This window comes from Gekko japonicus, unplaced genomic scaffold, assembly GCF_001447785.1.
Source record: "Gekko japonicus isolate JY-2015 unplaced genomic scaffold, Gekko_japonicus_V1.1 scaffold27, whole genome shotgun sequence".
NCBI lineage: Eukaryota > Metazoa > Chordata > Lepidosauria > Squamata > Gekkonidae > Gekko > Gekko japonicus.
Window position 1 is genome coordinate 7,604 of NW_015172002.1, and position 13,983 is coordinate 21,586.

General features: G+C 44.0%; 1 protein-coding gene across 2 annotated transcripts in view; it reads right to left on the reverse strand.

Annotated features, from left to right (window-relative positions):
* TMEM87A (transmembrane protein 87A) overlaps window positions 1–13,983 on the reverse strand; it is a 39,669-nt gene that overhangs the window by 3,510 nt on the left and 22,176 nt on the right. The window contains exons 12-19 of one of the 2 annotated variants that reach the window (XM_015420044.1): window positions 11,252–11,320; window positions 10,241–10,349; window positions 8,988–9,046; window positions 8,522–8,625; window positions 6,328–6,401; window positions 2,834–2,895; window positions 2,562–2,614; window positions 1,320–1,350 (exon numbers count right to left, since the gene is read on the reverse strand). In XM_015420044.1, the coding sequence (XP_015275530.1) occupies window positions 1,320–1,350; window positions 2,562–2,614; window positions 2,834–2,895; window positions 6,328–6,401; window positions 8,522–8,625; window positions 8,988–9,046; window positions 10,241–10,349; window positions 11,252–11,320 (561 nt within the window). Of the gene's footprint in view, window positions 1–1,319; window positions 1,351–2,561; window positions 2,618–2,833; window positions 2,896–6,327; window positions 6,402–8,521; window positions 8,626–8,987; window positions 9,047–10,240; window positions 10,350–11,251; window positions 11,321–13,983 lie in introns of both variants that reach the window. The other variant, XM_015420043.1, reaches the window with a different exon arrangement.

The following is a 13,983-nucleotide window of genomic DNA, read 5'->3' on the forward strand; positions in this document are numbered from 1 at the left end:
CCCCCCCCCCCCCGTGGGCACCGGCAGCGAGGCCTGCCTCCCAGCCGCCGGGCCTGCCGATTCCCCCTCCTCCCCGCGGGCACCGGTGGCGAGGCCTGAGCGCCTCCCAGCCGCCAGGCCTGACGATTTCCCCCCCATTCCCCTCCCAGCTGCCAGCCCACCACAGTGTTCCCAGAGCGTTCTCTGCACATGCGCAGGGAACGCTCTTACTTTTGGGGGGGATTTAAATATCCCCCGTACAGTTTTTAAAACTCTATGACAGGGCTACCTGACAACACCTGGGGACTGCCCCAAGTGTCCAGGAAAATCTCCCTGCCCCCCAAGTGCCACCGATGTGCAGGTTTAGATATCAGCACAGAGGGGACAACTTGGCTATTAGATATATAGATTTGCCACACAAAAATAAAGGGTAGAAATCAAATAATGCCTTTACTATGATGAAAATAATATTAAGTCACACTCTGACCATACATGTTCCATTTCAGAAACTGCAGCACCAGTTTTTTTATATATTATATATATTATAAAAACAATTAAAAACAACAGTTAATAAATCACACAACCAATTACAACACATGCACAGAAAGAAGTGTCAGTGAGGGGACACCAAACAAAACAGTAAGTCTTCATCTGCTGGTTTATGAGTTTAGGATGCATACTGTCGCATTCACTATTATGTAAGACACGTGTCCTTTACCTCTCTCATCACCCAGATGATGAAGTGCCCTCCCTTAAATCTCTGCAACAGCTTTCCATTTCTTCCATCCTATCCAATATTTCATTTCATCTCCTCTCAATATATCCCTGCTTCAGAACTTTGTCCCTTATGCTCTACTACCCTCAGTTGCCTGCCCTCAAGCAATTCTGCCCATTCTCCATCTCCACCCCTATATATGGAGAATTCCGTCTCCACCCCTATATCCAGAATTCCAGCGGTGCCATCTCTCTCCTCTTCAGTTCCTTTTTCAGAAAACCTTTGGTTTAACATGTTAGTCCTCATTCTCAACTTAAAAAAAAAAACCTTAAACATGTGCAACTCTGTTTTCTTATACTGTGCTCATAGGATTCCAGAGAAGTAGCCATGTTAGTCTGTTGCAACGAAAACAAAAAGAAATCCTGTGACAATTTAAAGACAGAATGTAACATTTAAATACTATACATGCATCATGTGTCATTAAATTCCTTGGAATATATTTATGAGTTTATTAGTAACCCAATGCACTGACTAAAACCCTGAGAGCATTTCATTTATAAGAGAATGAAATTATTCTCTGTCATCTCACAGGACTTGAATTGTTGCTAAAGGCTTGTTTACTGACCTCATCTGAATCCAGAAGCACTGGGAGTGCACTGCATTGGGAAGGAAAAAAAGACATGTAATATTGACTGCAAGAACTAATTCTGACGATTATTATTCATATGAAATATTGTATAAACAGAAGTAATGTTTTAGCAAATGTCATTTCTGACCACAGTACACAACAAAGTTAGAGAACCTGTATATTTGCTTAATGCACCAAAAAAGAAAAAACAGAATTGGCTATCATTCCTTATCCCCTCTTGACTGATGCCTTACCACATATAAGCAAAAACAACATTGGCTAGAGTACCGAGTTATCCATCATCATTGCAGCAGTTTATAAACCAGATTCATAATTCAGTTTGGACTGGTAATACCACACAATCAGAATCCAGAAGGAAGTCTGCACCTCCCAGTATTAGAATACAACATTCCCCATATTCTAGAAATCTATATGTGTATTTCTCAAGTGTAGGCAAATCTGCAGATACCTATATCCACAGACTGGGCCCATCCTGAGAAAAAGGAGATTTTTCTCCAAACTTGGTTAAGAAGTGGGCAGGCAGCATCTACAGAGGCGTGCCAAGAGAGTGAGGAGGCTCCTTCTCATCCCTGTCTCTGTAGCTGCCAACTCAGCTGCCCTTTTAAAACTTTCTCCCATTTTTTACTTAGTCACACTTCAGGGAGAAGCAGCACTGGAGGCAAGAGGGGATGAGGAGGATCATCCACTCCCCAGCTTCCATGTTGCTTCTCCCCACAATCTGACTGACAGCTGAGCTGGCAGCTGCAGAGACAGGAGTGAGAAGGAGCCTCCTCGCCCACTCACACACCTTTGTAGTCACCGGCTCATTGTCCTTTTAAAACTCCCCCCCACCTGGTTTCTAATCAGTCAGACTTCAGTTGCAAATGAAGAGGTCAAGGTACGGAGGAAAGGGAGAAATATGGGGGGGAGATTGGCAGAGATGGGGGAGAGAAAGCAAGGTGGATAAGATTTTCAGGAAGGGGGGGGAGAAATAGAGGGGGAGAGATTGAGACAAAAAAGGAAGGCGGGAGAAAGAGAAGGCATAAGATTATCAGGGGAGGGGAGAGGATGAAAGAAAAGGTGGAAGATCATTTGAGAGGAGGGAGAGAAAAGGGGTCAAAGGTGGGGGGGATGGGATGCAACTTCCCCACAAATTTCTTGTGGGTCTCCACTTGTCGTATCTATTTCTAATGCTTTTGCTTCCAGTACATCTGTTATTTTTCAACTACATGTACTTACACATCAGTTACGGAAGAAGGAACATTCTCTTCTACCCATTTCAGGTCATCTTCCTGCTTTAAAAAAAAGATACTGAGGTTACTGAACAATTTCTCTACTTGAAAATATGTACAACTGCTGTCCACAAGATTTTATTGTCACAAATTCTGATTTATTGAAAAACAAAAATACCCTGCATATACAGTTTTCACCCACATTAAAAACTCCTTCATCTCTGCCAATGCAAGCTTTGCTTTCTTTGCACCACATGGTACAGATAAAATCAAACTTACTGCTTTGTGGACTTTAGGATTTCCATTCAGTTCTTGTTTTGAACTCCTCATTTTCATTCCTTCTGCAAAGGACATCAAGGAGGAGAAAAAGCACATTCAGCCATATCACCAGAAAGAGAATGATCAAATGACTATTTAAATGGAGTATCAAGTAGCCAATTCCCAATATTTTATCCCACCATCACGCACTGAAAAGGGCAGAAAAGACAGAAGTTAGTGAACCGATTCAGGGACGGGGAGGCAATTTTCCTGGAGAGGAAAGAGAGGCAATGTTATCAGACAGACCACTGCTGATGAGCAACAGAGTTGTGCATAGGGCTGGTTCTCCATGCTGCTCCTGCTTTGACCTGCAACAATGGTGGCATCTTCTTCGTGGTCTCTGTGCAGGCCACACACCATGGGGTTTTATGCCTACGTCAAACCTCCATTGGGAAGCCTAAAAAGCTTTAGTGACAGCTTTCCAAGTGCGGAGTCCTCCACAGTCTCATGCAGCACGCTCCATCTGAGCATGCTCAACAGCCACGGTGGACTCCGCCCCCACTCAGTTAGTTTTTAACCGCCTCCTGAGAAGACGTTTTTCCCCGTTGCTCCGAGGAAGCCTCCTCAACTGTAACATAATCTACGAAGTAAATACTGTCAGTCCGTATATCGGCCATTAACCTGGGCATGGGTCGGTCTATGGGACCCACACCTTATTTTAAGAGGTGTTTGCGCTGGGCAGCGAATATCCCCCTAACAGACGACCACAGCTGTTGCTTGCGCTGCTTGGGGGAGGAACACAGACCCGGCTCCTGTCACCACTGCCTGCGGTTCACTAGCCAGACGAGGAAGAATAGGGCGGCTCACCTGAAAGTGTTTTTATTAGAGTGGTCCCTCGCCCCAACAATGGCTGAGACAGCAGGAAAGGGGCAATCGCCGCCTCCCCCGCTGTTAGAGAGAGGAGATTCGGCGCACCTTGCTGTGGCCGTTACTGGGCAGCAAAAGGAGAAAGCGGACAAATCGCTTGAACAACTGTCTTGCTCTGGCAAAAAGCCCTCAAAATCAAAGGTGCCTAAGTTGCTCGCAGGGCCACTGATGAACGCTACCAGGCACAGTTAATGGTCACTCCAATTGTGTTGGCTGGTTTGTCCTCAAACTCACCAATGGTGAGGCGCAAGGGATCGTGTTCGCAGACGAGCGCTCAACCACCTATGCTGGCACAACCAAAGCACACATCGCTTGTGCGCCCTGTGCCGCCTCAAGAGATCCTGGCAGAGGTTTATACTTTTGTTCCTCTGACTCCATGTGCCTGTGGTAGTCAGGCAGGCTGTGGGCTTCATTGTGCACTGAGTGGATGAAGAAGAGCTATAGCTCCTCCACGTTTTGCCTGGTAGGGCCTCCCTTTAGCCATTTAAGTCGCCAGATTCATGTTTGCTCCTCTAATCAAGCAAAAGCAGCTAGGAAGACTGGGAAACCTCCTGGTGTCTACAGCAGAATATCTGGCTCAGCACAATGCATGTGCCAGGTGCGGACAACGTCCAGGCAGATGATCTGAGCCAGAGGGCATCGAAGCACCACAAATGGTCACTGAAGTGGGACTGCCTAAAAGAGGTGTTCAGCCACTTTGGATGGCCGATGCTGGATGCTTTCGCATCAATAGACAATGCGAAGTTTCCTCTCTTTTACACCACGGGCCGCCTGTCCGGCGAGTCGTTGGGGAACGCGTTTCTGCGCAAATGGCGAGGTCGTCTTTTTTACATGTTCCCACCAATACCACTTATCTCCCAAGTGTTGCAGAAGATAGCGCAAGACCGCACTTCTGCTATTCTCATTGCGCCGTGGTGGCTGAGGCAACCGTGGTTTCCGATTCTCCTGGAACTGTCGAGACAGCAATACAGACCCATACTATTCAGTCAGGACATGCTCTCACATGAGAGCGTTCGGATTGCTCACCACGACCTGGCGTTTTTCAAGCTAACAGCGTGGAATATCTGGCCGTGACCGCATCAGCGACGGTGTCGTTCATTCTCCTGAATGCGAGGAAATCCTATCGCTATAAATGGGCGTGATTTGCCACTTATGTAAGGGAGCGAGCCGTAGATCCAAGAACAGCTCCATTAACTGTAATACTATTGTACTTGTCGAAGTTGTTTAGGGACAGGCTGAGTTACTGGTCCATAAGGGTACACCCAGCGACCATTTCCACGTCCCATGACCCTATCGAAGGGAAGTCAGTTTTTTCCCAACTATTGGCCAAGGCTTTCCTAAGGGGGTTGTTGCACTTGTATCCCCCGCTAAGGCAGTATGTCCCACCTTGGAGTCTGTCCTTAGTTCTCACAAAGCTCATGGGACGACCCTTTGAGCCGTTGGCAAGGCCGATATGTGATTGGTCTCAGGGAAGACAGCGCTGTTAGTGGCACTCACCTTGGCACGGAGAGTGAGATTTGTGCCTTGAGGTGTGACTCCCCGTACTTAGTCTTCTACGCAGACCGGGTCGTTATGAGGCCGGACCCTGCGTTTCTCCCGAAAGTGGTGTCTCCATTCTATTTGTCCCAGCCTATCACATTGCAGACGTCCAGCATCCGCCATCCAAAGTGGCTGAACACCTCTTCTAGGCAGTCCCACCTCAGTGACCATTCGTGGTGCTTCGATGCCCTCTGGCTCAGATCGTCTGCCTGGACGTTGTCCGCACCTGGCACATGCATTGTGCTGAGCCAGATATTCTACTGTAGACACCAGGAGGTTTCCCAGTCTTCCTAGCTGCTTTTGCTTGATTAGAGGAGCAAACATGAATCTGGCAACTTAAATGGCTAAATGGAGGCCCTACCAGGCAAAACGTGGAGGAGCTATAGCTCTTCTTCATCCACTCAGTGCACAATGAAGCCCACAGCCTGCCTGACTACCACAGGCACATGGAGTCAGAGGAACAAAAGTATAAATAAAAATTGTGTGTGAAATTAAATGACAAATATGAAGGAGTAATATTTTGACCTGCTCCATCTTTACACAAAATGTCTTCTTAATAAATGGAGGACAAATCCCTTTGCAATACGTCAGAAAATTAAGTTTGGAAGATGATTAAAATTGACACTTCCCACAACTTCACATGATGAAGGGAGGACCCTGCTGAGTCAGAGAAAGTGCCACAGTTGGCAGAATAGATCCTTAGGATCCAATTTTGTTTTCAACTTGTTTTCTAATACCTCTGCCATACACAGGATGGTGGAGTAGCACTGAAAATAAAACTTTCCCCAACGTGATAACCCATGGCGCTGCTGACACCTTTCTTGGCTCTCACCAAGTATTTTTAGAAAGTGGGTGGGCTTTCTGATTGGCTTCTGATTGACTATGTGGATTTTTTGAAATCTTCCTTCGGCAGCAGCTGCCATCAAAGCACAAGAGTCTTCACTGTTTGACTGAAGGTAAGCTGTGGCAGCCATTTTGTGGCGGCACACTTTTTGTGCTCGCACACTTAAAAAGGTGGGGAACTTCTGGTATAAGGATTTTCTTCTTACCAAAGCTTTCTTTCAGCATTGGCTCCTTCTGTTCATCATCTTCATCTTCCTCAGCCAATGGTGAAAAAGCAAATCTTTTAAAAAGACAAAGTAAAATATGAAGGGTAACAAATGGCTGCTCTGCCAATTCAAACATTTAAATACAAATTAGTTTCCTTTAGGCCTTCTTTCAACATTTATTATGTGTAATGGTGGTCACCAATGTTCCCTCTAAGGTATGCAGTCTCGTGAGCAGAAATTTTACCCTGTGAGCCAAAAGGGGTCCTAGCGTTAAAACTGTGAGCGGGCCGACATTAAAAAAAATTATTAAAGTGTACAAACATACAAACATATAAACTATTATCATTTGTATTACAAGCCATATATTTATAGTAAACGTATTTGTATTTATATGAAACATATTTGTATTACTTAACCTCCCAGGCTTAAGGGCACAGAGAGTCACTTTGCAAAACACCAGAAGCCACCAGATCGCCTCTAGCAGGCTGCTGAGCCTGGCTCCCCCCCACACCTTTTCCAACTAACTTTGCAGGCTTAAGGGCACAGAGAGTCACTTTGCAAAGCACCAGAAGCCACCAGATCACCTCTAGTAGGCTACTGAGCCCGGCTCCCTCCCCCACCTCTTCCAACTAACTTTGCAGGCTTAAGTGCACAGAGAGTCACTTCGCAAAGCACCAGAAGCCACCAAATCGCCTCTAGCACTCTGCTGAGCCCAGCTTCCCCCCCCCCCACTTTTCCAACTAACTTTTCAGGCTTAAGTGCACAGAGAGTCACTTTGCAAACCACCAGAAGCCACCAGATCGCCTCTAGTATGCTGCTGAGCCCGGCTCCCCACCACCACCTTTTCCGACTAACTTTACAGGCTTAAGGGCACAGAGAGTCACTTCGCAAAGCACCAGAAGCCACCAGATTGCCTCTAGCAGGCTGCTGAGCTTGGCTCCCCTCCCCACACACTTTTTCAACTAACTTTGCAGGCTTAAGTGCACAGGGAGTCACTTTGGAAAGCACCAGAAGCCACCAGATCACCTCTAGCATGCTGCTGAGCCCGGCTCCCCACCCCTTTTCCAACTAACTTTGCCGGCTTAGGTGCACAGAGAGTCACTTTGCAAAGCACCAGAAGCCATCAGATCACCTCTAGCATGCTGCTGAGCCCAGCTTCCCCCCACACTTTTCCAATTAACTTTGCTGGCTTAAGTGCACAGAGAGTCACTTTGCAAACCACCAGAAGCCACCAGATCGCCTCTAGTATGCTGCTGAGCCCGGCTCCCCACCACCACCTTTTCCGACTAACTTTACAGGCTTAAGGGCACAGAGAGTCACTTCGCAAAGCACCAGAAGCCACCAGATTGCCTCTAGCAGGCTGCTGAGCTTGGCTCCCCTCCCCACACACTTTTTCAACTAACTTTGCAGGCTTAAGTGCACAGGGAGTCACTTTGGAAAGCACCAGAAGCCACCAGATCACCTCTAGCATGCTGCTGAGCCCAGCTGCCCCCCACACTTTTCCAATTAACTTTGCTGGCTTAAGGGCACAGAGAGTCACTTCGCAAAGCACCAGAAGCCACCAGATTGCCTCTAGCAGGCTGCTGAGCCTGGCTTCCCCACACACACCTTTTCCAACTAATTTTGCAGGCTTAAGTACACAGAGAGTCACTTTGCAAAGCACCAGAAGCCACCAGATCGCCTCTAGCACACTGCTGAGCCCAACTCCCCGCCCCAAGACAAAACAAACAACCAGGCAGCTCACCTCAGGAAGGGCAGAAGCTGGGCAACAGAGCAGTCCTCCTTCTGGGCCAGGGTATCTCCAGGAGCACGAGGCAGAGGGCTGCCGGGGAGGGTAGGAGTGCCCTTTTCACAGGGCAAGCAAACTGCAGCTGAGGGGAGGCAGGGCCAGCCCAGATTAGGAAACACAAAGCATACTGCTGTGTTTCTGTGCTGCCTGAGCAAATGGATCTGTGCTGCATGGCCATTGGGAAGGGAACCTCTCGCTCCTGCGCTGTGGTAACAATTGCTGCGCTGGCCTGGGGAAATTGGTGCGCCAGCACAGCTTGGCGCAGCTTAAAAGGAATCTAGGTGGTCACAGGCTCTAAACAGGAATTTTTTTTTACTGGATACCAAAAATTACCAGGAAGTGCAAAATGACTGTTGCAACTGTTTTCACTAATTAACTTTAAAATATACATACAGAATTCTATACCTTTGGTTGTTGGCTGATGGCCTCCAAAGAACCATGATGACAAAAAGAATCATTGAAAACAAAAGTCGCCAGATGGCATCATCCACCCACAGCTCCTGCCAATCCTATTTAAAAGAAATGTGAAATATGCAAAGAGAGAAAGAACCCATCTTCTATAGGTAAAAACAACCATTTTCCAGAAGTATCAAGGTAGAAATTGCAGTAAATTCATCTGTAATTCTTACCTCCCACTTATGAAGCAAAAACAAAATACTACATTGGAAGAAATTGTTTCCTCCCCCCCCCCCCCCCAGCCCACTGATTTCTACAAAATGCTGCTTCTGGGGGATACAGGAACCCTGAGGAATGAATTCAGAGGCAGCCTGCAGCAAGAAGGGGTTATAGGTGGAAACTGCCAATTGAGTCCGGATCCAACCCATTTTGTGGACACTCTTAATATATTTTTTAAAAAATAAATCCAACTTACCGACTGACAATTTACTAGCCTGAATTTCACAGTGGTCCAGATGATAAAAACAACAGATGCTGATGGTTTAAAAAAAATTGATAAAAGCTTAGCTGGTCAAACTGAGCTGTAGGACTTCTGATACTTTTTATTTTAATTACCATAGTTTAGAACCCACCTTTTCAATCATGGAGCTCAAACCAGCTCAAGTAGGATTTCCATAAACTCTCCAATCTTGATACTAATCAGACTCAAAACTTGCTTAGCTTCTGCAAGATTGGGGTATCATGTGACCTATACCTATCCCCCTTCAAAAAGGATATTTTAACTAATCTATAACCATGGGACTCATAGCCCAGAAGGCACACAACTGGGTTTGCAGTCATGAGTTTACACTTCTCTAACCGTACACTAACATAACATACAAACTATGGAACACTTTGTTTCTTATTCTTCTAAAACAAACAGAAAATATTGAAAATTATAACTCCTTTTACAGAACCCAATGGGTTCTCACAGTCTCTCAGTCAGTTTACCAGATGCATTCAGTGGCACATAAACTTGACTCTTATTAGAGTTTTATTTACTTAAACAATAGGAGAAGTTTGTCCAGGACAACATGGCAAGAATCACCAAATCAGGAAGCTTCAACTTTTCATTGTTTGCTTTACTGTAACCACTCTGGCTTTTTTAACATTTTCAATTAAGTATACGGCCTTTGAACTGACAGCAAAAGATGATGCTAAAAAGTCATGTACCAGCAGAATAAAAACTGAAATGACAGATATACCAAAAGACTATCTGGCTCAGAGTGTCAGATAAAACACTGAAATATTCATGGGGGGGATCATTCACTTGATTAGTAGGACAGTAGGGGCACCCATAGACAAGGGTGGGGTTTCTTCATGCTCAAAGACTCCCTGGGTATGCAGAAAAATACTAGTTTTTAAATAAAAGACATACCTCACCCACCAAAAAACCCCAACCTAATCAGGACCCAAATGCTGAAGCGGGTGTATAGCTAAGGTCCATTAGTTCTTACATTCTACCACTATTATGCCTGAAAAGTGCCCTCCAAAAGACTTAGAATGTTGCGGGTCAGTTAAAAAAAGTAAACACAGAGAAAAGGTAGGAACTGACGTGTTTAAGCCTCTAAGAGTTTATAGCATCCTGCAGAAGATTATCTAGGTCAGCGAGCAATTTTCTCATCCATTTATCCCACACAAACACCCCAATTCTTCAAAGGCCACCACATGGTGATGTCTAAAGCTCACCTGCTATTGCCAAGATGAGAGTGTTGGTGAAATGCTGGTAGAGAGAGAGCTTCACAACATTTCTCCGAAGTTTTAGCAGTTTCATTGTCTGAGTCAAACTGATGAATATGTATGGTAAGTCAAGAAAAAACAACAAGCTTAACTGAGTACATGGGCATACACCCAGACAGTGGCATTCCACAGGAATATGTTACAGTAGCTTACCAACACAGGACTATTAAATATCAGTGGGAAGATCACCCAGTATTTTTATATTGTGCTTCCATAAACACATTCTCCCAGGACTGGGTCAAATATTACAGCACTAATTTGGATGATGCTAAAAATACTTCTGTGTGATGCTCCTCCAAAAGCAGTTATATTTGAAAGTGCATGACCACTCTATATCCAGGAAATATGCAGCAGTGGTGTGAAGCCACTCCATACAATCAGGGTATCCATGTGGTGATCTGTTCCCAAACTTTATAATTTCAACATAGAGCACATCATGGAATCAATTTCCAGAACCTTCCACGGGGGGGCCAAAAACAGAGTTATGCCACAAGAAAAATATGTTATTTCTTGGGTTTCCTTCAGAAGGCTGATTATCAAAAGTGTGAGAACTATTCATTCTACCACTACAAAACTCTTCCTGAAGCAGAAAGGTACAGTAAGACCACATTACCAATTAGAACCCAATGACATCATTGAACTTGAGGAGCAAGGTAATCTCCAGAGGTTACATCCAGGAGTAACTTCACCAAATTTGCCACACAAATGTTGTGAAAGTACAGTCAGGTTAACTGTGGCATGCATGGTGACACCAAACATTTTTTTATTCAGAAGTAAATCCTACTGAATTCAATGGGGCTTCCAACCTCACAGGTGTACTTAGGATTGCAGTCTTAAATCATTGTGATTGTAAAGTAAAATCTATAAATCTGGTAAAACAAGTACAGTAGAATGTGACCCACTATAAAAACCCAACTCCAAAGAAATTAGCACTCTACCAAAAAAGCCAGTGAAGGATATCCACCAGCACAGGGCAGTATCTAGGAAAGCCAGCGGAATAAAAGCCAAGGAGGCAAGATCACTCTGTGCCTAGAGAGACAAAGAGAAAAAAAGCATTGAGATCAAGGGAGATTGGAAGCGAGATACAAGACATAAGCACCCAGTTGCCAGTTATTCTCTTACAATCAGAAATAATGAACACAGCCCCCAAAGGTGTAATATGCCTTTTCTTTCTTCAATGAAGCAAGAGGTTAGAATCAAGCCAATCAAGAGTATATCTGCAGAAAAGCTCAAAGCTACCAGTTCTGTAGGGATGGCAGTCCCCCTGGTGAGGGCAGGGGTCTCCTGCTTTCAGCCCCCACCTTTCTGCTGCCAGGCAGCTGACCAGTGGGGGGGGATCACGACCCCCCAAAGGAAGAATGCCAGAAATTAATCTGATATGCCTAGGCATGTTGGGGAGCAGCACTCTGGTTTTTGGGCAAAACTCTATGTTTAATAAGAATGAGTATATAAGAATATAATGCCACTTTTGAAATAAAATCTAAAAGAGCAAATATAGCTAAGTAAATTCTACCATAGAGTTTAGCCCCAAAACCAGAGCACCCCCTCCCGACTTGTCTACATCACTTCCGAGTCATATAGGCACATTGCATAAATCTCTGGCATTCCCTCCTACTCCCAGTAAGTGAACCCCCCCCATCCCCCGCTGGCTCCTCTGAGGGCCCTGGCAACCCTGCAGTTCTGGTAACTCACATTCATTCTCAGCCATCAAATAGCCACAGAAGTAGCTGCATAATCTGCCATTATAATGCCTGAAAATACTGTTCATCATAAAACCAAGATGATTTATTTGTCTCATCAGTCAAAATTCATTAACATGCCAAGGGTCTTGCACTTACTTGCTTAATGAAAATCTACTGTGCATTGGAACTTTGAAACTTCATAATTTACTCACTGAAGTATGGGCAAGTTATGAGCACATGCATGTTCAATAATAAGACTTCTCTACAAAATACCTTCCCAAAAGAAAAATGGCAGCTACTTGCCCAACTGAATAAAGACGAGGCAGCCTGAGGCACAATAGCAGAACCAGTTATTTAGAAGTGCAATCCCGAGAGAGAGAGAGAGACTAAGAGAGGTAGAGGGAGTAAAGGAAGAGTTTTTCTTTAAACAGATATATTTTTAAAAAATTTTCTTGCTGTTATCTTTGTATTGTGCAACTAAGCACACGATGCAATCAATCTTTTTTTTAAAAAAAAAAATTGGGTTTCCAATATACAATGGGCTTGTTTTAAAGGACTTTTAAACAATAGATATTGTATTAATTTTGTCAAGGAGTGATATTATGTTGTTTACCTTCTGCAGAAAACAAAGGGGGGGGGTGAGAAAATGCTGCCCCATAACTATAATTATGTTATTTTCCTTTTTAAAAAGAATCAAGCACATGCTAAAAAATTGTAAACCTGCAGTTGAAGGTACATACATTTCCTCTCATGCTCCAAGCAACATGGAAATAAACAGTAAAATTAAGGCTGCCACTTTATCATCTGCACCCTGTGAGCAGCACTGCCTTCCAATGTATGACTGCTTACTGTTTAGGCATCATGGGACTACTTCCCTTGCTCTTCTAGTCTTTATTTTCATATTCTGCAGGTAGAGGCTGCAACACTAAAATTGGTTCCATAATATACAAATGTTTAATAAGAATGAGTATATAAGAATATAATGCCAATTATATAAGAATATAATGCCACTTTTGAAATAAAATCTAAAAGAGCAAATATAGCTAACAATAAACTGTAGCTGTATGGCGCCTCAGCTTTAAGGCATGCATTGTCTGTACTCACTGTACAGCATGGAAGTTAAGGTTGTAGCCTTAACTTCTAATGTCCATGTTTTTTGGAGCAAGTAAAATTCTAAGTGATTTAACTCTGGATTTCAGAATTAAAATACCTTGGCTTGGAGCTTTGGGTTCTACTCTGCTAATCTTCTCTATACTCTTCCCATTTTAGGATATCTTCTGCCAAACAAAGCACCAGGCTTGGCTCTATTAGTGCTCAAGAGTGCTGTTCACCCACTCTACCTGGTAAGAACGCTACTGAACTATTTATTCTCATTCATGGAAACACGAAGGCCAAACTACACTTGATCAAGCAGCAGCATCCATTTAAACATCTGCCCTTCATTTAAAGGTCTGCCTTAACTGTGTATAGACCAAGGGGAGAAGCTCTGATGTTTAGAAAAAAGGGCTTTTTGAGTTATGGGAATAAACCTTCCTTATACCTGCTACTCCCCCCTCCCACAGCCTGTACATGCAGGCACCTTTCTGTGCAGCCAAGCTGCAGTACTAGAAGTTAGGTCGGAGGGGAGAAAAGCACCTAGGGTTGGGGAGGTAAGCCTGTGCACTGGAAGGGGGCAGAATCAACACCTTTTTTTTGCATGGAAACATTCCAGAAGTTGGCTACTTTTTCTTTTAGGACGACGGTGGAATGATAACTATAGAAGACAAAGTAACACATCATGCAAAAAATACTAAATCAATAAGAATATCTTATATTATGTTAATAACAATGAATCTATATAGCAACAAAATTACTACTGATAACCTTAGTACAAGTATCTTTGTACTAAGGTTATCAATAGTAATTTTGTTGCTATATAGGTTCACATTGTTCTTAACATAATATATATTACTTAAGATATTCTTATTGATTTAGTATTTTTGCACGGTTTGTTACTTTGTCTTCTATAGT